The following is a 23,224-nucleotide window of genomic DNA, read 5'->3' as shown; positions in this document are numbered from 1 at the left end:
ATGATTTATATCAATAACATAGTTTAGCTATAGTAAGTACTTGAAAGTAATTAGAACTCATTTAATAGACATCAATACAACTCAGTGTCAATCGTTTATAACGAGATTAAAATGAATTGATAAGAATATTTTAAAATAACTATGAACAAAATAAAGGTTTCTAAAACAAATCTAAAATAAACATTTTAATAGTTTAGTAAATATGGCTCTCTGTAGATGAGATTTGAACAGAGCAGAAATAATTTGTATGTTTTGCACATAAAATTTAGAGTAACTTTAACTTTAAAGTATTTTCCAGCTAACTAAAAATTACTATGAAGTTTATATAATCCAAGTATTAAGTACGCCATAAGACATTAATTTATTTAAGTAGAAAAAGAGATTTTTACTTTAAAGAGAAGTTCTCGTGCTTTGGGAGTGGCTCTCTGTAGTAAATGGAAGCACAGTTTTCACGCCTTGTACACAGTTTTTCACTTAGTTGGTTGGCCGGGTAAACTGAAATGCAAATGTCAAGACATGGTGGCCTGAAAGCATAAGCAGCTCTAGGAAGTCAGTCAGAAAACAGGAGCCACAACACAACAAGAAGCAACAGCAACAACGACTGCAACAGCTGCTCTTGAGAAAATGGCATGTGCATAAGAAAATAGAAATTTTCCTCAAGGAAATCTGCTTAGAATTGCATGTGTTTGTTGATGTTGATGCTGCTAGAAAAATCTGCTACAGTTTCTGGGCCAAGTCATTGTCTGCCAAAAGAAACAACACTTGACTTCCGTTTCCGGTCGAAGCCCACACAGCTTTTGCATATTTAAACTCGAACAATTTTATGCAAACATCTATTTCATATTTAAAGCTACATAAGAAAAGCAAATAAATAAATAAATATTAAATATAAAGCTCTACACGTAATTCTGCTACCAGGAAACTTCTCCTCGCCCTCATCCTTGTTTCCGCTCTCGTTTTCGTCGTTGTCTTAGCCCACGGCCCAGATCCCTGACCAGATCATCGCCATCAGAATTCTTGACCTGTGGCAACTTGCCCAGCACTTGCAACATGCGATTGTAAAGCTGCTTTCGCACATCAATGGCCCAGAGGAAATCCATGTGATTAAACTCCTTCATGGGCACCAGATATTTTCCTGTGACATTTCCCAAGTCGTCGCACATAGACTCCACATCGTGCGGATGACACAGCAAATCATTGCTTGAATAATACACAAATGTTGGCACCGTCACAAGGCTGAGATTATAGCGTGGAGGCAAATGCTCCCTATATAACACCATATTCTTGTTGGAACTGTAGCTATATGGCGCAAATCTTCCGCTTTTGATGATCTGTATAAAGTGCTTCACCTGTTTGGCCGCCACACCGGCGGGATAATGGCCCAGAACAACAGGAAACATTTTCTAAAAATATAAATATATTTAGCATAAATAATTCTTACGTAGTCCAGTATAACTCACCCTATTAAACTCATTCCAATTGCGTCCCACAATGCCAAAAACAGCCTCAATACAGAGTCGTTCTGTCTCCTCGGTCATGCGACAGAGAAATCTGAATTCTCCATTGAACATCTCTGTGATAGCGCTGCCAACGAGGCTCTATAAAGTGTGAAAACAAAACTTGATATTCAAATACTTTTTTATCGAATACTTTGGTAAGAATTACAAGAACAAAGACAAAACACAAGGATTCCAAATTTAAGAAAAGTTAAAGTTAAAGAAATAAAGAAAAATAAATTTGTTAATTTAATGAACTAATATTTTCAGAGTACAAATATAGCTAATATTAGGAAAAGTTAGATTTGATTTATCAAATTCAAATTGAATTTCAATTCAAAAAGTAAGATTCACTTTTATTATATTGCAATATTGTTATTATTAAATGTGTGAAATCAAAAATTAAAATAAATAAGGCTTCGGATATCCAAAATTATTCTTTCATATGGCTTTTACCTAATTTACATTTCACTAATTTTTGTTTCTCTAAAGTTATATTCTAGTTGAATGATTCCTAGGCTTTTGTTCCGAATTCCTATTTGTTAAAATTCTTATAGAAATAAGGAAGTATTCTGGAAATTAGCTTTTACTCACATTAAAGTACAAACTGATGGCACGTATATAAGGATGATCTTCGGTTTCTTTGGCATAAACTGCCGGTGCCATGGCCTGCATAGAGATGACTTTCTCATTATATGCCGGTCGCATGGAGCACATGACAAAGAAGGCGGTGCAGCCCTGAGAATGTCCAGCATATTGTAGCTTCTTGTAGGCAGTTGTTTTAAGAATATAATCGATCATTGCCGGCAGATCATACATGCCAATTTCATGCCAACTGAAATCCCAGAATTTGGATTCATCTGGATCGAGAGTTGTATGGTTTCTGGAGTAACGATTTCCTCTTGCATTTCCCAACCAGACGTCATAGTTGTGGTCGGCCAGCAAGTAGCCTGTGGGAAAATGGATGGAATTTGTGGTAATCACTTGGTCCGGCCATTAATCACACTGGACATGTTGCAGACACACTCACCCAGACTCACATTTGGACCCATGACAACAAAACCCGCTGAGCTATCAACGAGTCCATGTTGAAGAAGGAAGGGTTGGGCACCCTGATTCCTTATGCGATGCATTGTTAGAATGTAACCATCCTCGGTGGTCACATGATGCACTTCCGCCTGGTAGCCATACTTGGCAATTAATTTATCCTGTTGATGAAATGTGTAAATTGTTGCAGTCTCTGCTCGGTCATTAATCTTCGTACCACAGTAAGGTTTGAGTCTTGCTTGATGTTTTTACGCTGCAATTTCTCCTCGGCAGTTTCATCCTCAATGCTCTCCTCTTCCTCCTCCTCGTCCTCCTCCTCATCCTCCTCGCCACCAATGAGCTGCGCCTGCGTCCTACTTAAAAGCAGACACAATCCCAATGCCAACAACCATCGACGCCCCATTATTATTATTTAATCGAACTTCAATGTATATCAATGCGCAAAGTGAAATCCCTCAAATTAATTTCAGGTTATGTTTAAGTTCCAGGTGTATTTTTATTTTTTTGTGTCTTTACTTTCTGGTCAAGTTGAACGGTGCTCGTCGAGGGCCCGACTGAAACTGAATCCAAAACTGAAACCAAAATCCGGCGGTGCGTTTCGAACTTCCGCGCTTACAAAGAATGCCGAAAACTTTCGATCAGCAAACAAAAAAAAAAACAATTTACAACAATGATAATCACAATATACGTAGTGTTGTGCTGTTGTTTTTGTTTACATTGTCATGAGGTTTGGGCTTTAAATATACTCTGTAAATGCAAGAGCTACGAGTTTATTTATTTATATATTTATTTATTTATCGTTGCATTAAATAAAACGAAATTCAAAATTATAACTTTTAAATAAAAATTTTAGAAATTAACAATTAAATTATAAGACTTATAAACGATTTAGATAATGACAGAAAAAACAAAAAAATTTAGATTAGGTTAAGCTGGGAAAGAAACTAAAAAATAAAAATAACTAAGATCAAGACTTATAGAGCAATAGTTCTCTAACTTAACTTAATCTTAACCTAATCTAAATTTTTTTGTTTTTACCCAAATTATTATTGATAGATGCAAATCTAAATTTTAAATGGTATCAATTAGTCGATCTTACTCGTCACTTTCTTATGTTTTGTACTGAAGCAGTTAATTAAATTGACAGAGGGAGAGAGAGGGGAAAATAAATGCATTAAAATGCGTATGGCGTTGCTATCAATGAAGAACTATGTCCAAAAAAAAAGATAACTACAGTAAAGACTCGTCGGGTAAGTTTCCACCCGAAAAATGTGCTCGATCCAATGTAGGTCAATTTTGTAATTTTACAATGTTTAGCAAGACATTGTGTAAGCTGTGATAATAAGTGAGAAAGTATTATACAGGTTGTAAAAGATGAAAAGTAAGAACGAGTCTGACTTAAGCTAAGTACTGTACAATGAAATTTATTACAAGTGTATTTAATACAGTTACGGATTTATTTTATTTATTATAATAATTGAAAAAAACATTTTTTTTTGTATACATTAAATGATCATGTTCAATTTTTAGTGATTTTTTTCAAAATAAAAATAAATACCAAAGCTTAATAGCTAATATGCTTTGTTTCTGCTGAAAAAAAATATTTTAATAAGTCCCAGCATAAGTATCGATTCATAAAGAGATAAATTAAATTTAAATTGTATATTTATTTCCTCACTATTTAGGAAAAATTAGGAAAATAAAAGATGTCAAGCGAAATGACTTAATAACCTTTTCGTTGTCAACGCTGTCTATTGTGGGTCAAGTAAGCAGCGGGACAGCAACAACAACCACAAAGAAGGCAACAATATAAAAAAACAAACAAATAAATTTGTTGTTCGATTGCCTTTCAAGTGGGAATCAAAAGAAAGTAAAAGTGTTGGACCCAGACAGCAGTTTGTCACATATTTGTTGTTGTTAACGTTGTTGTACACTTAAGCTTTTAGTATTCAGTTTTTTATTTTATGTTGGGTATTTTTTTTAGTATGGTTTGGCCAACGGCAATCCGATTACATAATTGCCATTTGGCCGGCTGCCAAGACAAATAAAACATTTCGCCTGCCTCGCACTTTTAATGAGCTTCAATGGGTGCCTTTGATGTGAGCTTTGGGGAACCCAATTACTTAGTTAGCACCACCAACACCAACCGCTGCTCCTCTACCTTATTCAATTACGTACGGTAATTTGCCCTTAAGAAACTTTTCCATTAACTCGATCAGTTTGTCATTAACCAGCGACTTGACCTCTGAAGAAAGCAGGAAATCAAAATGATTGAACTTTGCGGATGCAATTCGACGTACACTACGCACTGAACTCAGCATTCTTGCATATATATCATGTACGCCCTGGGGCGTGGCAATGGCGTCTGTCTCCCCAAAGTACAGTATTATCGGTACAGTGATCAGGGTAAGATTATAGGACAATGCCTCGATGCCATGATAGATTTGCACATTCTCAATCGGTCCATAATCATAGGCAATAAAGTCTCCCGATTTCCAGATCTGCTGTAAATGCTGCAATTCTCGAGCGGATCCTCCCTGCAGCAGATAATCATAGTTGAAGATATCAAGTAACTACGTTTAAAAATGAAATTTGTTTATTAAAATATTAGATTAAAAAAATTAATTTGATTTACCTTTTTATTACTTTGCGAACTACCGACCAAATTCTTTGTATAATATTCACAAAGTTCCTTCTTTTTGCGACACATCTTTCGCAACTCACCGGGTGGAAATAATTCCAATTTATTCGCCTTTTGTCGTTTCTGTTGCAAGTTATAATATTTGCAAATTTCAGAAATAATTCAGTTGATAAATGGTTAAATAGTTTCTATATAAAAATCTAAAAAACATATGTTATTGCAGCTGATAATAAAACAAAAAAATATATATATAATATTCGTATACAAAAATCTTTAAGCTCTCGGCCACGCACTGAGTGATATAAGACTGAGCTACACTCTGTTGAGCGAGATGATTAAAATTTAAATTTAAATCTAGAAAATGACTAGAAAAAAAATAAAGGCATTTTTATGGAATAATCTGTTCTTTAGCTCAAAGCTAATTTCATGTTTTTACGAGTACCAACGATCATATAATTTGAGCTCCCCTCTCAAGAATAACTTGCAATCAGTATAATTCGGTATTTGGAGCAAGATGAGCGCGACAGCAGAAAAACGAAAACAAAAGGATGAGAATGACTTTTCTATGCACATTGCAGAATTGCCAAGGACTGTGCGAAAGGAGCTATATGAGCATTTGGACTCCTTGAATGTTTGGAGAAAGTTGGCGACTTACGTACAATTGAATGCCGAAGATGTGCACTACATACAAAATCAGAGCTTGTTTGGTCACTCTCCCGCAGATGAATTCCTTCATACTTGGGGCGGTCAATATAATCATACAATGCGCTCGCTTTTTGCACTTTTATATAATAATAAACTGCGTAATGCCATGCTGATTATCAAAGATTATGTGCCTGTTGAATTCCACAAATATATACAGAAATGTGAAGCGACTATTAGTGACCAAAGTGCATCACCAAACACCGAATTAATTCGTGAATGTGCCCATATGTTGCTGGAAATTAATTATGTCGAATTGGTTAAAGCAACACAAAACTGGAATCCTGAGAATAAATTGGGCCAAGGTGGCTTTGGTGAAGTCTACAGAGGAGAGTTTAAAGATACAGATGTGGCCATTAAAGCTATGGACTATAAGCATGAGCATAAGAATAAAAGAAAACTGGATCTGGAACAGAGTTACAATGAAATGAAATGCCTAAATACCCTACGGCATGACAATCTCCTGGCTCTCTACGGCTACAGCATCAATGGAGAGAGGCCCTGTCTAGTGTATCAACTGATGAAGGGCGGTTCGCTGGAGTCCAGACTAAGGTCGAACAGTTTGAAGCGACCCTTGACTTGGCAGCATCGATTGTCCATAGCCTTGGGCACGGCCAAAGGCATCTGTTACTTGCACACGGCGAATACAACGCCATTCATACACGGAGACATTAAGCCCGCAAATATACTGCTAGATCAAAGTCTACAACCGAAGATTGGAGATTTCGGTTTAACCCGTGAAGGTCCCAAGTCCTTGAAAGATGTTATGAAAGTAAAAAAACTTATTGGCACTAAAATCTATTTGGCTCCAGAGTATCTTAGTTTTAAGAAGCTGAACACTGGTGTGGATATCTACAGCTTTGGCATTGTATTACTAGAAATGTTTTCTGGTCAACTAATGATCGAATGCAGTAACCCGAAGGACCAGCCAATTCTTCTTAAATCTCTTAAAGAAAGTTCACAAAAATCGCTGGAGAATCGCTTTGAGATCTTTGATAATCATCTCGTGACACCAATGGGCGAGGAGTTGGACAAGTGCTTGTGTGCCATAGAAGTCGGTGCCAAGTGTGCCTCATCCAATTCAGGAAAAAGACCAATTATGCAAGAGGTTGTAAAGAGATTCAAAACATTCAATACAGATTTATAAATGTGCATTTCTAAATTTTTATTCAATAAATATTAGAAGTAAATACGCATTTCAAAATTATAAGAGAGAAATGTTCAAAAGAATTAATATTATTAATAAATGTTTATAATATGAAACTCTTAAAGCTATTTAAATTCATTAGAAATTTTAACCAGGGTTGGGCAGCTAAGTTTAGCAAGTGAGCTCCATAACATATAAAACTATAACATATAAAAATTATAGCAAAAATTTTTACACTGAGAGAAATAAAATATCACCTCTAAAATCGAATGCTAGCTTATTCAAAGTTTCTGTTTGATGTCTACAACGAAAAGCGGAGAATGTTCGAAATTTTTTAAACTAATGAAAAGGGCTCGGTGAGAAAAATGAGACACTACACAATGAAAAACAAACTTAATAGACCGTCTTTTTAAGTTAGTTGTCTAAGAAATCGTTCGTGATGCATTTTTAAAAATAAAAATGATTATAACTCTTAAAAATAGAGAAACCATCTTGATATTAATTGATTTTTTTTAGAAATATATTTAGAAATCTAACATTTAAGTCGAATGATCTTGACTTTATTATTAGAAATTATTATCAGTGTACGAACTCATCCCTGACTTTAACGAATCATAGCGGATTGTACAGCTCAGTCACTCTCAGCTTATCAGACAATACTAAAGCGAGAGAGAGATAGGGATTGAAAACATTTCAAAAATTCTCTATAGGGGGTTATCAGCTATTTTTGAACCGCATGTTGATTAGAGCACTTCGTCCAAAACTCATTCGCTGTCTCCAAGTCTGCGCTCGGAGAGCGTCCACGATGATGTCAGGCGATGTCGAGAGACTTATCAGGTGGCAGCCTTCAGTCTCGCAATGATGTTCAAGCTAAGCAGCCGACTGCAATCTCTGAAGGGGCTGCCATTTGGCTGGCAGGGATTACGCCACGCCTCCACGGAGGGAGAGCGCACAGCTCTCTATGATTTCCATGTGCGAAAAGGAGGCAAGATTGTCAACTTTGGAGGCTATGCCTTGCCCGTGCAGTATACAGATCAGAGTATCATAGCCTCCCATCTATATACGAGAAGTGTCGGCTCAATTTTCGATGTGTCGCACATGTTGCAGACCTTTGTGAGGGGCAAGGATGCGGCTGCTTGTCTGGAATCCATCTGCACCGCTGACATTCTGGACATGCCCGAGGGTAGCGGAAGTTTGACTGTGTTTACCAATGAGCAGGGTGGCATTTTGGATGATCTGATTGTGAATAAGGTCAATGAGAAGGAGCTCTATGTGGTCTCCAATGCGGCAATGAAGCAACAGGACATGAATATCATGAAATCAGCTGTCGTGAGTAGCATGTAGCATAGATTAAAGAATTATACCTGATTAACAATGGATTATTTACTACAGTCACACTTCAAATCCCAAGGCAGAGATGTGTCTATTGAGTTTCTCACACCCTCGGAACAGTCACTGATTGCAGTTCAAGGTCCACAGGTGGCCAAGGAACTGGGAAAGTTATTGGCAAAGCCAAAAGTCTTCGATCAGCTTTACTTTATGCGTTCTGCGATTTTCGAGCTGGCGGGAATTAGCAATGTGCGCATCACTCGCTGTGGCTACACAGGTGAGGATGGTGTGGAGATTTCCGTGCCGTCCACTCAGGTGGAGTCCCTGACAGAAGCTTTACTCGCTGGTGGTCAGCTAAAACTCGCTGGCCTCGGAGCAAGAGACTCACTTCGCCTGGAGGCTGGTCTCTGTCTCTATGGCAGCGACATCGATGCACAGACAACGCCTGTGGAGGCAGCACTTTCCTGGTTGGTTGCCAAGCGACGTCGCAGCAGCGCCGACTTCCCTGGAGCTCAACATATTCTCAAGCAGCTGAAGGAAGGCGTCCAGCGACGTCGCATTGGACTGCAAATGCTGGGTGTCAAGCCACCACCAGCACGGGCCGGAGTTGCCATCTACAGTGAGGGACAACAGGTGGGTCAGTTGACCAGTGGTTGTCCCAGTCCCAGCACGGGACGCAACATAGCCATGGGTTATGTGCAGGAGCATCTCAAGAAACCCGGCACACAAGTCCAGCTCAAAGTTCGCGAGAAATTCTATGAAGCAGAGATTACACGAATGCCCTTCGTGAAGGCCAACTACTTCAATAAACCCAAGCAATAAAATCAAGGACAAAAGTAATTGAAACACTTTAGTATTCATTTAATAATACTCTTTTAACTACCTATTTTAAAAGACTTCTCAGATAATTTGAAAATGCAGCTTAAAAATAACTGGAAATGAGTTTTGGTTTAATTTACATTCCTGAATTCTTTAAGCTCCTAAGGAGGTAAATTGTCGAAATTGCTTAGGCACGTATTTGATCAGATATAGAAGAAAACATGAAATACTCTACAAGGAAATACAAAAACTAATACAACAGTAGATTTTTAAAACACTTTCAATCTAAGCAGATATTTAACTTTAAAGTTTTTACCACAGTCTTAAGGACAGTTTCCCAGATCTGTAGTTATATTTAGTGTCTATGAAACAGATTTTAAAACAGAATTACCAATTTGCTTACAACAGTTGCTAAACAGTTTTCCCGCTTAAGAGAGAGTTTCAAAATCTACAGAATATAACCCATGAATGCCCAACTTCATAGATTTATTTCTCTCATATATCTTTAAATTAAATTTTAAACCTAATCGAAAATCATATTAATAATTTGTATACTGACTGTTGGGCAGTAATAGCATTTTTGCAAAAATCTTTAAGAAGAGACAAAAAGATATAAACATCCATTGTTTACTTGAGTCATAAGTAGTTCTAAAAATAATAAGCTCAACTAACTATTTGTGTATAATATGGGACTATCAACAATCGCTTTCCCTTCGATGGATAACAATTAGATATTCCTTTGGTATAATTGATAATTACCTTGACAAATTTCATTATGGCACGCACGTGTGTGTGATCGAAACGCACCTGACGATGGAGCCGAGCAAGAGGTGCCATCGCCTGCATGAGGAGGATGTGTTGATTGAAGCGCGGATGCAACGAGCACAACACGAGGAAAGCATTGAAAGCCTGTAACAAATAAAGCATGAGAAAGAGCAGAGAGTAGAGAATTTAGGAGCAAAAACTCAGGTAAATGAGTCGCTTACCTGCGAATGTCCAATTAGTAAAACTCGCTGTGCTTCCAGCGATTGCTGACTTGCCTCCTCTCCTACTTCACCCTCTTTGTGGAGTCCCTTGCGGGTTGTAAGCTTCACAATGTGGTCAATTATAGCGGGTAAATCATATGCGCCATGCTCGTGAAAACTATAGTGCCAGAATTCAGTCATGACGTCGGTGAGCTCGAGGTGATGTCTGCCATAGGGCGACATGCCACGCAGATTCGCTAGCCACACATCGTAATTCCGTTGATGCAACTGAAATGCTGCGACACACACTTGACACACACACACACACACAGCCAAAAATTCCGAAACACCCGAAACTTACCTAAACTCTTCTCTGGTCCCAGGCAAACCCAACCCAGAGATGAGCCCAACAGTCCGTGCACCAGCAGCACGGGACGTGCCCCAACTTGTGGCAGACGCTGCAACTGCAGCTGGTAGCCATCGACGGTGGTCACATTGTGCAGCTCGTGGCTGTAGTTCAATTGTTGCAGCCAGTCAAGCTGCAAGCAAGAGACAAGCAGAAAAACCCTTCAGTACCCCTTTTACTCTCTCTGCTCACACACATCACTTGCCGTTGTCCATTTGTTCCGCTCCTCCGACTGGACATAGCTCAGGCCAATCACAATGGCAACAGCCGCTCCAATGATGCAGCGCGTCATACTGACAAGCTCACACATTTTCCCAGCCTCAACTGGTCATTGTTTTCATACCTGAGCTGGGTCATATGCCATAGCTAATTGCCCACCAGTTGATAATCTTTGCGCCTCACTGGCCTACACTATACTACACAAAGAATGAAATATATAGCAAACATTTTTGAAACTTAAAAATGCTCCTGTAAAATTGTCAAGGAAAGTGGCATATAGTTAATATATATAAGAACTCTTTCAATCATAAACCAAGTTGTAAGAAGAAAGTCGGACTGAAAAGCCTTAAATATAATACAATAACTTGAAAAGTTAAAGATAAAAGAACACATATTTTTGGAGTTTTGCATTAATTGCTATTCTAATTATTAAAAAATAACGTTTATATTACAAAAGGAAATAAGAGCTATATTATTATTGGGAGCAAAAAGTTTTTAATAATAATTTAAAAATATTTTGTATATTATGAATTTTATTTCACTACTTTTGTACTTTCTCTATAACGTAAAAATTTCATTTTCTATTTTTAATATGAACATCTGAAAAGCAGTATGCACAGCGTAACTGTTTAATTTGCTAGTTTGATTTGACAAGTCTGCAAAATGTTGCCATTTAAAAAATGATAGCTTTAAGCTCAACTTCGCATGCCACTTATTTTCCATATGCTTGTCTGAGCAGCAGTACATAAATTTACATATTTATACCCTGCAGCTGTTAAACAGTCAATAGGGTGTATGTTAAAATATACCACATAAAAATACAAATGAAAATAGCACTTGCTCTCAACAGAATTAATTTAAGACTATGGATGTCAGAGATATTCGAGTATGAGTAACTGTCAGTCGAGCATACTCATGTCATTTAAGCAATTCTCGCGTGGCAGCAACCACAATGAAATTAACTTCAGATTACACTCGACGCGACAAATGCAACAAAAGTGAATTGTTTAATTGCAGCTTTATTAAATTTAATAAAAATGCATATGCCCGCAGACGCGACACGCCCACTTACATACTCATGCATTCATTCGTATTACCGCCTTCCAAAAAATTGGGTAGACATTCACAGATGATGGCCAGGGAATCGGACTCGACGGGCACTCGGCGTTCCCGTTAATCGACTGCACTTTTGCATCCTGTTCACTGCGCAGACTATAGCAGGAGGCAGCTGCTCCAGCTCCTCCTTCTGCTACAGTTCCTCATCCAGCTCCTGCTGTAGTTCCTGTGCAGCATATGCCACTGGAAGCGCCCTTTTGTGTGTGGCCAGTATGAGGATGGGCGTTGCGAGTCCTTTGTTACCACAGACATGCAGTAACACAGTGGGTAAATTAGCATATTTAGCGTAAGAAAATTTATTACTTGAAAAACATTTAATGTGTCCTTCAACATTTTAATTTTTCAGGAATATTAGCCTGTTAAGAAAGTAAGCTAAATTATTTTTAATTTTATTTCATTTATTTAATAACAAACAAGCACTCTATTCAAATGCATTATTATGAACAACAATTTGAGATTTCATAAGCTTGCTTAATTAAGCATCTTATTTTTTGGCAACTTTTTTTGGCATATTAATTTTAGAAACAATAATTAATCTATTCAAATTAAAAATATTTTGTTTTACCAAAATCTAATGTATTGGCAGATATATGATTTCTTATTAGTACAAATTAGTCAAATTTTTAATTCTTTTAGCCATTATATAAGGCAAAACAAAATATCTATCTGTTAATGTATTATAGTAATGGAACTCAAAAGAACTTTAGCGTCAGTATAGATTTTAAAATTTGAATTAATCTCTGCTAGATGATTTTTCTCCCACTGTGGGGTAGTTTTCCTTCCATTTCTCTGCTTCGCCAACTGCTCCTTCTCCAATAAAATTGTTTCCCATTTAATTTGGCATTCCTTTTTTTTTTTGGTTTTCATAATTTTAATAAAGTTCACAGGGATTTCATATTTTGCCGAGCGAACTGTGCAGTCAATTGTTATCTCTCCGGCAATAAGTAAATACGGGAATGCAACTGCAATTGGCGACTGTGCCTCTGAGTGCTTCTTGTTTGTGTTGATTTTCATATTTTCCCAAGCAGTTTTTCCTTTTATGTAAAATAAATACACGTCCAAAGTCCAACTCATTCTCTTCCTCGTATCACTCACTGAATGATAGGACATACAAGCAGGACTTAATTGTAAAAGGTTTCCTATATATGTATTTATATAGACCGTGCTTACATTCACATGTTGTGGTTCTCGGCATTATTTAATCAATTTTATTAAAGCTTTCCTTTAAACATTTTTTAATTGTAGTTCACTTCACATTCAGAAAAAAGATCCTATCAATTACAGACATTTAATGCATCTTTTGAACTTCATATAATAGCTACAGAATTGTTATTAAATTTCAAATTAAGGCAAATGTATCTTGAGTTGGAGCTTTCTACTTAATATTTTTCTACAAATCCGTATAGATTTTTATCTTGTTTCTGTTTTTGAAACAATTCCTTATATTTTCAGATAAAACTAGAAAATCAAATAAAATATACCTTCAATTACTCTCAGTCTCTTGACTTCTAAATCATATTCACATCTAAGCCATGCATTTCCAAATTACATCATGTAAAAAAGAGCTACAAAAAGCGAGACAGAAAGAACTGTCAACAATATTTATCTATTTTCGTGAGCTCTAATGACATTTTTTACGCCTCATAAAACATCTGCCATAAAAACATCGCCAAAATCTCGAACTGTTTTTTATTTTTGCCTAAACGTCATGTCAATAAAGACACAAAGGTGAAACGAATGACAGTGACAACAACAGCAACAATTTCGATGCTAAGCGCATGATAGGAAAAATATTACGTCAAAGTAAATAACATTGAAGTAAACAAGTTTAGCTGCAAATCAAAAAAATACCCAAAAAAACTGATTCTCAAACCTCATGAATTGAAAAATAATAATGAAAATTGTGCACGGGCAAAGTCAATCACTGGCATTTGTTGTTATTATCATTACTCCGCTGTTGTTATTGTTATTCTCGTTGAAGGAGACGACTACAAATAATAATATCAGGTGAAAAGAATAGAAAACTCAAGAAATGAGAAAATACACTTTGTGTTATTGAATGTGAGACAGACAGAGAATTTAAACGCCTGACAGCAGTCTCTCTATCAACAATGGCGATGACGACGCTTCCGTTTCCGCTCCTTCGGTGACAAAAATAGAAAAAAATAAAATAATAAAAAAAAACGGAAGACAAAAGCCTTGCCGAAGTCTTAGTTCACTTAAAATTTTCTGAGATTTCTGCATAATTTGCATGCGATTAAAAATCAAAAGATCTTCAATGAAAAAGTTAATTTGTTCTTTCTATGTAAAATAAATATTGATATTTATAACTTGGTTTTAGTGCTCTATTATTATATTTATTAAAACACATGCTTTTAATATTTCTTTAATTTGATACATAATTTCAATGATTGAATTATTATGTATCATTAATTTTGTTTAAAGGATATAAATTGTTTTTATGTATGTTGAGTATGATTAACCTTTTTTTTTTTTGCATGATAAAGCATAGATACCCTTTGCAAGTGTATTATAGAAAAACTTGACTGACAAAAATGCAAACAATCCGCGCGCCAAATGCACGAAATCAATGTAATTGACGAACAGACTGAGTGAGTGAATGAATCGCAGCGTTTATTGTGGCCACACAGCGCCCCACAACAACATCAATAAGAACAACAACAGGAACAGCAACAACAACAAAAACAACAACAAAGGGGCACACAAAGAGCAACCCCACACAGTGGTAAAGTTTACCACCTCGATAGGTATGTAGGTAGGCATGCAAAGCTCACGCTTTGTTTGTCTTTCAACTCAATTGCACGGCAAGTCGACAACTTGTTGGGATACATTCCTCTTCTTTTTTTATTATTTATTTTGAGGGGTCGAATTTACGAAGAAAGGAAGCATTGGATGGTAAGGGAGTTGGCTTTTCCGCCTATATGATTTTTTATTATTTCCGATGGTTTGATGTGATTGCTTTTGAAATGTTTGCGTGCCATTTGTTGACAGTAAACGCCGCTTAATGATTTCATTTTGTTATAAATAGGATTTTCAGAGAAGTAGACATTGATCAGGTGGAACTAAGTAGAAATAACTAAAGACATAAAGAGGTGAAACTGGCTTAGGAGCATAGACTCATCAATGAATGTCAAAATATTAATTGAATGCGAAATTGGTATCTGTTTTAATAGTTGTAGCTATATTATAGATTGGATATATTCAAGTAATAATTGATTAGATAACAGTTGTATTAAGCGTATTTTGGAGACTTTTCCATACTGTCAATACGTATTATTCAACACTAAAGCACTGTCAATATTGTGACAGGCTATTACCAAACACTCAACTCTCTTTCCACCGATTAGGCCAAGGTTTGACGTTCATCACTTGAGCTAATGGCAAACAACCGCTACAAAATGTTGACTGTGAGCTAATGGGAATTAGGAAATGGGCTTAATGCTGGTCACGAGGTGTCCTGTTGAATTATGTACGCCTTTTGAATCAACATATGGCGAATGCAGAATATTTCATGCGGAATTAAAGACTTAATAGCAAATTTGACAACATGCTCGATAAACACTCGCTGGTCGCCACATCAAGGGCAAAGTTTTCACATTTTTGTTTAACATTTTCGAACTTCAATTCTATTTTTTCCTTTTCTTCTTTTCTTGTGCTTTTGCTTCATCTTCTTGTATGCATAATGGAATTAGTTAAATTTCTCTTTGCAGCTTTTCACAAAACTGCAAAACTTTCGCTGAACTTGCGCCAAAAAGTTTTGATGCTGCTTTCCTCTCAATTCTTTTTTGAATGTTATGCGTTCTTGATGACGTTGTATTCGTACTTCGTACTTCGAACTTAGACTTCAACTCAGACTCTGAATCGCACTCGTAGAGTCTCCCGTTTCCGCAACGCTGTTAATGGCACCCGTGTTGCAACTTCGCAGCAACTTTTTACTTAGAACAATGTTGTCGACAATCACTCGATTTTAATTAAAATATTTATGAATTTGTCTTTTAAGAAAAAATGATGTCGTGTGATCGACTTGCGAGTGTCCTATTTATTATATTAAATAATAATAGTCAGACTTTAATTAAATATATTTCTTATTTGAATTAAATATATTTAAAAATTATAATTAAATATCATCATAAAAAACAATAATTTCTTTTTCTGTCTGTCATTGTAATATACCCAACTCTGACATTTTTAAAAGGGTATTGAATCAAAAGGGGGTCAGCACAAAAAGTGAGCGTTTTCATCTTGATCACAGTCGAGACAATGGACACCCAGAACGATGAGTCATCTTTGCTTGGAAAAGGAAGGGAGGAGGTGTGCAAATTGCGTCAATCACAGCACACAGTTGGAATTATTCAGTTGTTCAGTTGACTTTCTAATTAAAAAACCATAAAGTTCCACACGCAAGGCACAAGAGAGAATAATAAACAACTGCAAGTAATAACATTTTTAATTATATTTGTGCTGAGAATTTCGGGTTTGTCTGATGTTATGTGGTATAATTTTTAAACACTTAACACTTGATGTTCAGCGAAGAGGCTTGATGTGTGAAACGTGATGACTGTGCAGATGGATAAGCAAATCATTGGGCATTATTCCTCCTTAGTTTGGGATTGGCAAAGTATATTTATTTTTTAAAATTGTCTACGAAAAAGCCGCTCAGATTTAGCAGATATTTTACAATTAATTATAATACTCACATTTGTAGAATCATTAAATTATTTTGCATATTTTGCATTCGAGTTGTATGTACAATTAATTCAAGCCCTCGGCTTGATTGCCGTCAATTGTTGCCAATCCGGGTTTTATAATTAGCAACAAAAGCGAAACTTATCTAACTTATTATTTAAATCAACAATTGATTGTGCCTTATAATTAGTAAAGACTTTAAAATTGTTTGGAAATACAAGCCGATCAATTAAGTGAATCTTTAGACATAAAAAAAAAACACTTGTCAAACAACGGGGAAATCCCCTTTGCATTCTTCTTAATGCCAGTGTTCTCTGAGAACTGGTAATTATTGCTCAATTATAGCTGTAAATATTATACATAAGCAAAAGGTGTTTTTTCTTATGCCAACAAACAAAATTTTCATTAAATATAAGGAAAGTTTTTGTAGTGAAGATTTTGGGGTATCGAAATAAAAAGAACGGCAGCAAGAAAATATATTGAAATAACGGCAGCAACAACTTCAGTAAAACCAGTAACAGAATCAGTAACAACAGCAGTACGAGCAATATCATCAGCAACAATACCTGCAGCAACAACAGCAGCATAAAATAAAGGAACAATTGCAATGATAACACCAACATGAGCGGGAACAATAAAAATATTCAACAACTGGAACTACAATTTTGCCCTGAGCAGCAATAACGACAACAACAACAGCACCAACAACAACTGCAACACGAACTTCAGCAACAACTACTGCAATAAAACAAGCAGCAACATCTAACAAGTTAGTGAAAACAAAAATTAATTTAAAGGTTTGAATACTACAACTGAATGAGTTTGAATATTTATGCAAAATCAAATAAAATATTTCTTAACGATTATGACTTGGAAATTAACTACTCATACTTAAATATCAACAAATGCTTTTTTAAGTGGGTAGGTGAATATTATAGGGTATGTATGCTGTTCGTTCTCTTTTCGTGGATAAATCGCGACTTCAGCGTTCTCACTTGTTTTTTTTTTTGTTCGGTTCAATTCAGTTCCAACTTGTGCTCGGTTGCCTGCTTTATGCCTTTTCATTATTGATGACTTAATTCCAGTTGATTTATTGAGGCCACAAACAACCGGTCAGAAGGGTCCACAGTCGTGGCCAGCACAAGAGCCCGAACGCCATTTTGTATGCACACGTAGAGCTTTTTGCCTCCTTATGTGGCATGTATTACACAGACACCACTACAAGTGAGAGGGGGGTATGATATGTAAGTGGTGTACTCGAGAGTGTACACAGCTGTGTCGAATAGCAAGAAAATGCACGTGTTTAATAAATAAGCCAAGTTAATGTTCTGTATAACATGACAGTCATAGCTAATCGAAGTGCTAAACGAAACATGCAACAATATTAAACAGAACATAACATTTCCAAATAATACTAAATACTATAATAACATGATAATTATTGTGAAATCTAAGCAACATGTTACATAGAACTGCAGATTCCTTTGTTTATTCTGTAACCTACATATCTATCTTTATTTTATATTTATTTAGGCTTATATTCTATATTCTTTAGAACTTTGTTTTGAAATTTTCTTTAATATAAATTTAATTTGAAGATAAATTCACTATGAGTAAAAAACATTGTATTCATGATGCGGCAACTCAATTGGTGTACTCTTGTTATTTTGAATAGTTTGTTCAATTTAATAACAAAAATATACTGCATTCTCAATACTTCAGTTTTTAATGGAATTCAAAGAAAACAAAGTAAAATGATTGATTTTTGCATATTATGAAATTCAAGTATGTTAATATTTTTGTAATATGTTAATTAAATAATGAAATATTGTTTAAAAGTTTTCTAGCTTTTCTAAGAGCATTCCAGCACACACAACAAATTGCTATACACTTAATGCCGCTATCATTATGCACGGATTACACAATATCATTATTATTATGTATATTTATTTTTTTTTTTTTTGTATGTATTAAACTCCAATTAATTGAATGTCATTACCACAAATCTGTTGAAAGCGAAATGCATGAAATAAGAGCCACAAAAATGAATTAAAATCAACAAACACGCGTTTAACCGAGCTGAATGCAACACTAAACCCCAAACAAATGTCAAATATTTATGTTTATTGGAATGGGCAACACATTTACATGCCACACAGATTTGTTGTTGTCCAGGCAATTGCGTCCCAAAGTATGCAGTAAATGTGCATTGAAACGAGCCAAAAACCTGTGAGCTCATTTCACCCCGTCTAATGTCAGTTCCCCCCTTTCTGTGCTCCCACCGAGGCATCCATTCATTTGGCTAAGCCTTGCAACGTTATCGCTGCCCTTTCAATTCATGCCCCACACAGAATGCATCACTTATAGCAGCCTAAACGAGTGTATGTTTCTGTGGGTGTATTGCTTGTGTGTGTGAATACTAATGTCCAATGATTAAATTTTAATTACCGTGCGCAAATCGAGTTTGTGTTTGTTGCTGCTGTTGCATTTTTCAAGTTGCTGCCACTTTGATCCAAATGTATCTGTATCTCTATCTAAAGTTGCATGTGTGTGTGTGAGTATCTGTGTGTGCAACGGTATCCGCATTTATAGCTGAATGCTTGCTGCTCTTTTTTCATGCTCTCTATTGATCTATGCAGGACATTGCCGCCGGCTTGTATGTTCCAACTTGGCTAACTTCATTAACAGTTTCAATATTATTTTGTGCAGGGCCATTTCAATGGACATTGCCAACCTAACGAATATACGGGCTTAGCTATGTCTGTATGAGTGAGTGTGTTTGTGTGGTAGGTTAGTGTGTGTGTTTTAAGAGGTTAAGTCATTTCGGTTAGAAAAGTTGACAGAAGGATAAACTGTAGTACTATTAAGGAAGTCTAAAAAACAATAGAGATCATATATTGTAGGAATTCTATCTGTATATTAACGCAATAGCTAGGACTACGATTTACAATATATTATTTTTAAAATTATATTGTAAACTATATATATATTTATTGTTTTTTAACATAAATATCCAAAAAAAAAAAAAGTGTGAAATAATAATAAATTTTTATTTTATTTAAATAACAGAAAATTCTACAATACTGAAAATAAATTATTTTTTCATAATTTATTTAATTTGAAAATAAATGTAAATCCTGTTACCAGGATATCCCATACAAAAATATTTCCGACACATTCCATACTTATTATATTTGCAACAGTGATTTAAGATGATAATTAGCATCATTAAGAGTATTTCCAGGTCCAGCATGCTTCGTTTTATGCACAACTTAAATACGTTTTTTTCTTAAGAGACAATTACGAATAAACCTCATTCAGATTTGCAGGCCAGGCGAACTTTTATTATCTAACAACAAATCTCATGTTGACCCTTGAAATTAACCAGGAAATGGAGTTGGAGCTGAACCTGGACTTGGACCCGGAGCATGTTGCGTTTGTTATTCATTTCGCTGAACATATGTGCATACGAGTACGTATTTATATCCCTCGGGATAGGAAGAAGGAGTCGTTTCAGTCATTGACCGCTGCCAGGGGGACAATGAAATGGATGGCAATTAACTTTATAACATTTGCTAGGCCCATGTGCATTGGTATTGTTGTTACCAGCCTTGCTGTTGTTCTTGTTGTTGTTGTGGGTAATGCGCGCCAGTTGATTAATTGGAAATTGCGGTTAATGGAGGGCAGATCAGACGGAACTGACAATCGACAATGAGGCAGGGCAGACAGAAACACACATGACAAAAGTTGCACAGAGTCTAGACTTTTAATTAGAGTAGGCTCTGTGTAGCGCCTAAAAGTATGCAATGTCACATGCTAAAGTTTTTCCAGCAAACTTTTGCCACTTGTTATTCAGTTTTTCTATTCTTTTGTATTTTCATTTTTTTTTCTCTTCCGTTCGGTGCTGCTGACACAAGTTGACAGATTTGCAGCGGAAAATTAACAAGTTCCGTGCCCAAAAAATAAAAAGATGAGAGAAAAAAATGCGAAACTTTATCCAGTGGCAAATCGAGTTAAGAAGTCGTAAACTATGCAATGCTAAAAATGTGCTAAAAACTATGAACACGAGCTATTTGCCCAAACTGCATACAACACGGCAGCTCAGCAATTTTGGGAAGGCAAAGAAGGGGCGTGGTTGATTGTGGGTGTGCCGGAAGTGGCAGCGGCAAAACTTAAAAACTCCTAGACGACGACGACATTTTTATGCCTTTTTCTGGGACAACAAAAACGACTTCAACTTCTTTCTGAGCTCCTGCCTGCAGTTAAGTTTTCTGATGCTAACTTCCAGTTGTTTGCACTGTAGACGCATATTTCTCAATGTGTGGCCAGGCTGAGGGCAATGTGCTTAAAATCATCCGACATTCAAGCGTGTAATTATATTTATTAAAATGTTTGCCTTCTAGCTATTCAAATTAATTGTATACTTTAATTGCATACTACATTTATTTTACATAATAATGACATGCATATTTTATGAAAATATGCCTTTACATTTTTTTCATTTCGTAATTATTTACCAATTACTAAACTTGTGGTGATTATATTAAATATTACATTTAGTTATGAGTTATAAATAAATGTAAACATATTAGCATATTATTATTTTTGTAAGTAAATTACAAAATATTGTATAAGTTTTTTGTTAAAATTGTACTGTTAATTAAATGATAGCAACCACTTTTTATATAATTTACATTTTAAATTTGAATTTACATTAAATTATTTATTACTGAATCTGATTGACAAGTAATTATAAGCTCATTATTTTTAAGCAATCCTTCAGAGATTACAATGTTGAGTTACAGCTATAATTTCAGTCCTTGATATAGAGATGGAAATGTATGGAAATCTTTATTTCTCTCTAGTTTTTTTTTGCACAAGCTATTATTTGTGACATCTTGTCTAGTTTTATATATTAATCGAGCCTTTTTTGATACTAAATTCACTTAATTGAACTTTAAAAGCCAACTATCAAAATTTGTAAAAAAAAAAAAAAAAAAAAAATATCGTGTCCCATATGCATATTTTTCATATTTATACCACATTCACACCTTATACATTATTCGGGATTTTTGTCATGGAACAGCTCCCCATCGACTAATCAACCATTTAAATTCAATTCATGCTCTGAGCCTTTAGCTCAGCTGCCATTTGGCCCCAGCCAATTATCAGTTGTGATTTTGAGAGTTGAAATTTGTATAAAAACACCACGCACAGTACAACCCATTACAAACAGGCCCCCGACATTGACACCTCCAAAAACAGTCCCGCTGACCCCAATAAATTCAACAGCAATTGTGGTTATAGTATATTTTGTGTGGTCTTTGGTCTTTCGCTCGGATTTGGGGTTTTGGGTTCACCGAAAGGTTCAAAACAGGACGCCTGTTGATTTATTCAAAGGGATTGCGGCCACATAACGTTAGTTATTCCTGATCTGCTGCTCGTTAGCATTTTTAAGCCAGCATATGTTTTTTCAGGCTAAGGAACGGCACATTCTTTGTAAGCCCCAAGACAAACGAGCTAATTTTCAGCCAGAATGAAAGGATAAAGACGACGATGGGAATGTTCTCTTTGTGCCCATAATAAATTGCACATATGTGAAATTTATATGCATTTTTATACAGACATAAGCGCAAACAAGCTCAGTCTTTGGCTATAGCTTCAATGCCGTTTACCATAAATCTATCGGCTCGTCGCATTATTACTCATACGCACTGTGCGCACCCCCTAAATATACATATATCAAGGCATTAAGTTGGCAGCATATTTGTTGTACTCGTTGCTATATATCAATTTGTAATAGACGGAGCAGAGCTTAAAGGAATTTTAAGCAGGACAATTCTTAAGCAGAAAATTTAAGGGAACAAATTATTTAAATTAAAGATTAAAATGTGTTTATTTTTTGATTATATAGAAAATATGTTAATTTTTTTATTTTTAATTTTAAAATCTTAATTTTCTAATTTAAGAGCTTACTGCCAATATTTCATAAAAATAGTTTCAATATGTTGTATATTTAAATTTGAATCAATATAACTTTCAGTCTATTTTCTAATTATCTGCAAGCTGTTGCATCTCTGGCGAAATTGTAGAGAAATATATTTGAGGAACCCCAACAATTGTAGGCTAATTGAATATGTGTGCCACTTTGTGGCTCTGACTCGGTCATAAAATCCCAAAGCGTCACTCAAAACAGCTCGTCTTGCAACTGACGCTGTGTTGTGACTTCACCTGTGTTGTGCTTTGACACAGCTGTGGTACGGCCATAAGTAGACTACAATTTACCTTACAAACACACATATGTTGTGCACATCTCGAGGCTAATTTAAAGTTTGTTGGGCTACACTTGAAACACTAAATCCGATGGGAGCTCCCCTCTTAGCCTTTTGGTGACTGGTGTGGCGTGACTTGGAATTTATGAACTCCATTTCGCATGTATGCCATTGTAAAGATTAATTGCCACAGCTATCTCCTTCCCACTCTTTTCTTTTTCTCTCTTTCTCTTTTTCTGTATGCAGTGCAATGTTTTTCATTGCGGCTTGCTGTTATCATTCAACAACAGGCAATGTTAGGTTCGTTAGTAGCACTCGTCGTAGTTCCTGTTATGGTTTTTGCCAGAACGAACATAGA

General features: G+C 35.7%; 3 protein-coding genes across 3 annotated transcripts; 1 reads left to right on the top strand and 2 right to left on the bottom strand.

Moving 5' to 3' along the window:
- Nucleotides 1-866: 866 nt before the first annotated feature.
- Nucleotides 867-3,099, bottom strand: LOC117781516 (lipase 1). The gene is made up of 5 exons (XM_034618284.1): nucleotides 2,761-3,099; nucleotides 2,527-2,704; nucleotides 2,091-2,446; nucleotides 1,461-1,598; nucleotides 867-1,403 (listed from the first exon to the last, which is right to left on the bottom strand). The coding sequence occupies exons 1-5, from the start codon at nucleotides 2,944-2,946 to the stop codon at nucleotides 936-938; spliced, it is 1,326 nt and encodes a 441-aa protein (XP_034474175.1). The 5' UTR covers nucleotides 2,947-3,099; the 3' UTR covers nucleotides 867-935.
- Nucleotides 3,100-4,529: 1,430 nt separating this feature from the next.
- Nucleotides 4,530-10,844, bottom strand: LOC117779813 (lipase 1). The gene is made up of 6 exons (XM_034616133.1): nucleotides 10,749-10,844; nucleotides 10,508-10,685; nucleotides 10,168-10,442; nucleotides 9,941-10,090; nucleotides 5,179-5,307; nucleotides 4,530-5,116 (listed from the first exon to the last, which is right to left on the bottom strand). The coding sequence occupies exons 1-6, from the start codon at nucleotides 10,842-10,844 to the stop codon at nucleotides 4,706-4,708; spliced, it is 1,239 nt and encodes a 412-aa protein (XP_034472024.1). The 3' UTR covers nucleotides 4,530-4,705.
- Nucleotides 7,891-9,208, top strand: LOC117781517 (aminomethyltransferase, mitochondrial). Its single transcript, XM_034618285.1, has 2 exons — nucleotides 7,891-8,362; nucleotides 8,426-9,208. The coding sequence occupies exons 1-2, from the start codon at nucleotides 7,892-7,894 to the stop codon at nucleotides 9,182-9,184; spliced, it is 1,230 nt and encodes a 409-aa protein (XP_034474176.1). The 5' UTR covers nucleotide 7,891; the 3' UTR covers nucleotides 9,185-9,208.
- Nucleotides 10,845-23,224: the final 12,380 nt, after the last annotated feature.

This window comes from Drosophila innubila (assembly GCF_004354385.1).
Source record: "Drosophila innubila isolate TH190305 chromosome 2L unlocalized genomic scaffold, UK_Dinn_1.0 4_B_2L, whole genome shotgun sequence".
In the NCBI taxonomy this organism is placed as follows: domain Eukaryota; kingdom Metazoa; phylum Arthropoda; class Insecta; order Diptera; family Drosophilidae; genus Drosophila; species Drosophila innubila.
This window is presented reverse-complemented; position numbering and strand designations above follow the sequence as displayed.

Bases quoted from the DNA above. Each gene is read 5' to 3' on its own strand.
- LOC117779813 (XM_034616133.1), bottom strand. From the start codon at position 10,844: ATGACGCGCTGCATCATTGGAGCGGCTGTTGCCATTGTGATTGGCCTG. The intron at 10,091-10,167 runs GTAAGCGACTCA...TATTTGTTACAG, and splicing joins TACTAATTGGACATTCGCAG to GCTTTCAATGCTTTCCTCGT. The intron at 5,308-9,940 runs GTAATTATCAAT...AACTTGCAACAG, and splicing joins CCATAATGAAATTTGTCAAG to AAACGACAAAAGGCGAATAA.
- LOC117781516 (XM_034618284.1), bottom strand. From the start codon at position 2,946: ATGGGGCGTCGATGGTTGTTGGCATTGGGATTGTGTCTGCTTTTAAGT. The intron at 2,705-2,760 runs GTACGAAGATTA...TTTCATCAACAG, and splicing joins AAGACTCAAACCTTACTGTG to GATAAATTAATTGCCAAGTA. The intron at 2,447-2,526 runs GTGAGTGTGTCT...ATTTTCCCACAG, and splicing joins GGGTCCAAATGTGAGTCTGG to GCTACTTGCTGGCCGACCAC.
- LOC117781517 (XM_034618285.1), top strand. From the start codon at position 7,892: ATGATGTTCAAGCTAAGCAGCCGACTGCAATCTCTGAAGGGGCTGCCA. The intron at 8,363-8,425 runs GTGAGTAGCATG...TATTTACTACAG, and splicing joins ATATCATGAAATCAGCTGTC to TCACACTTCAAATCCCAAGG.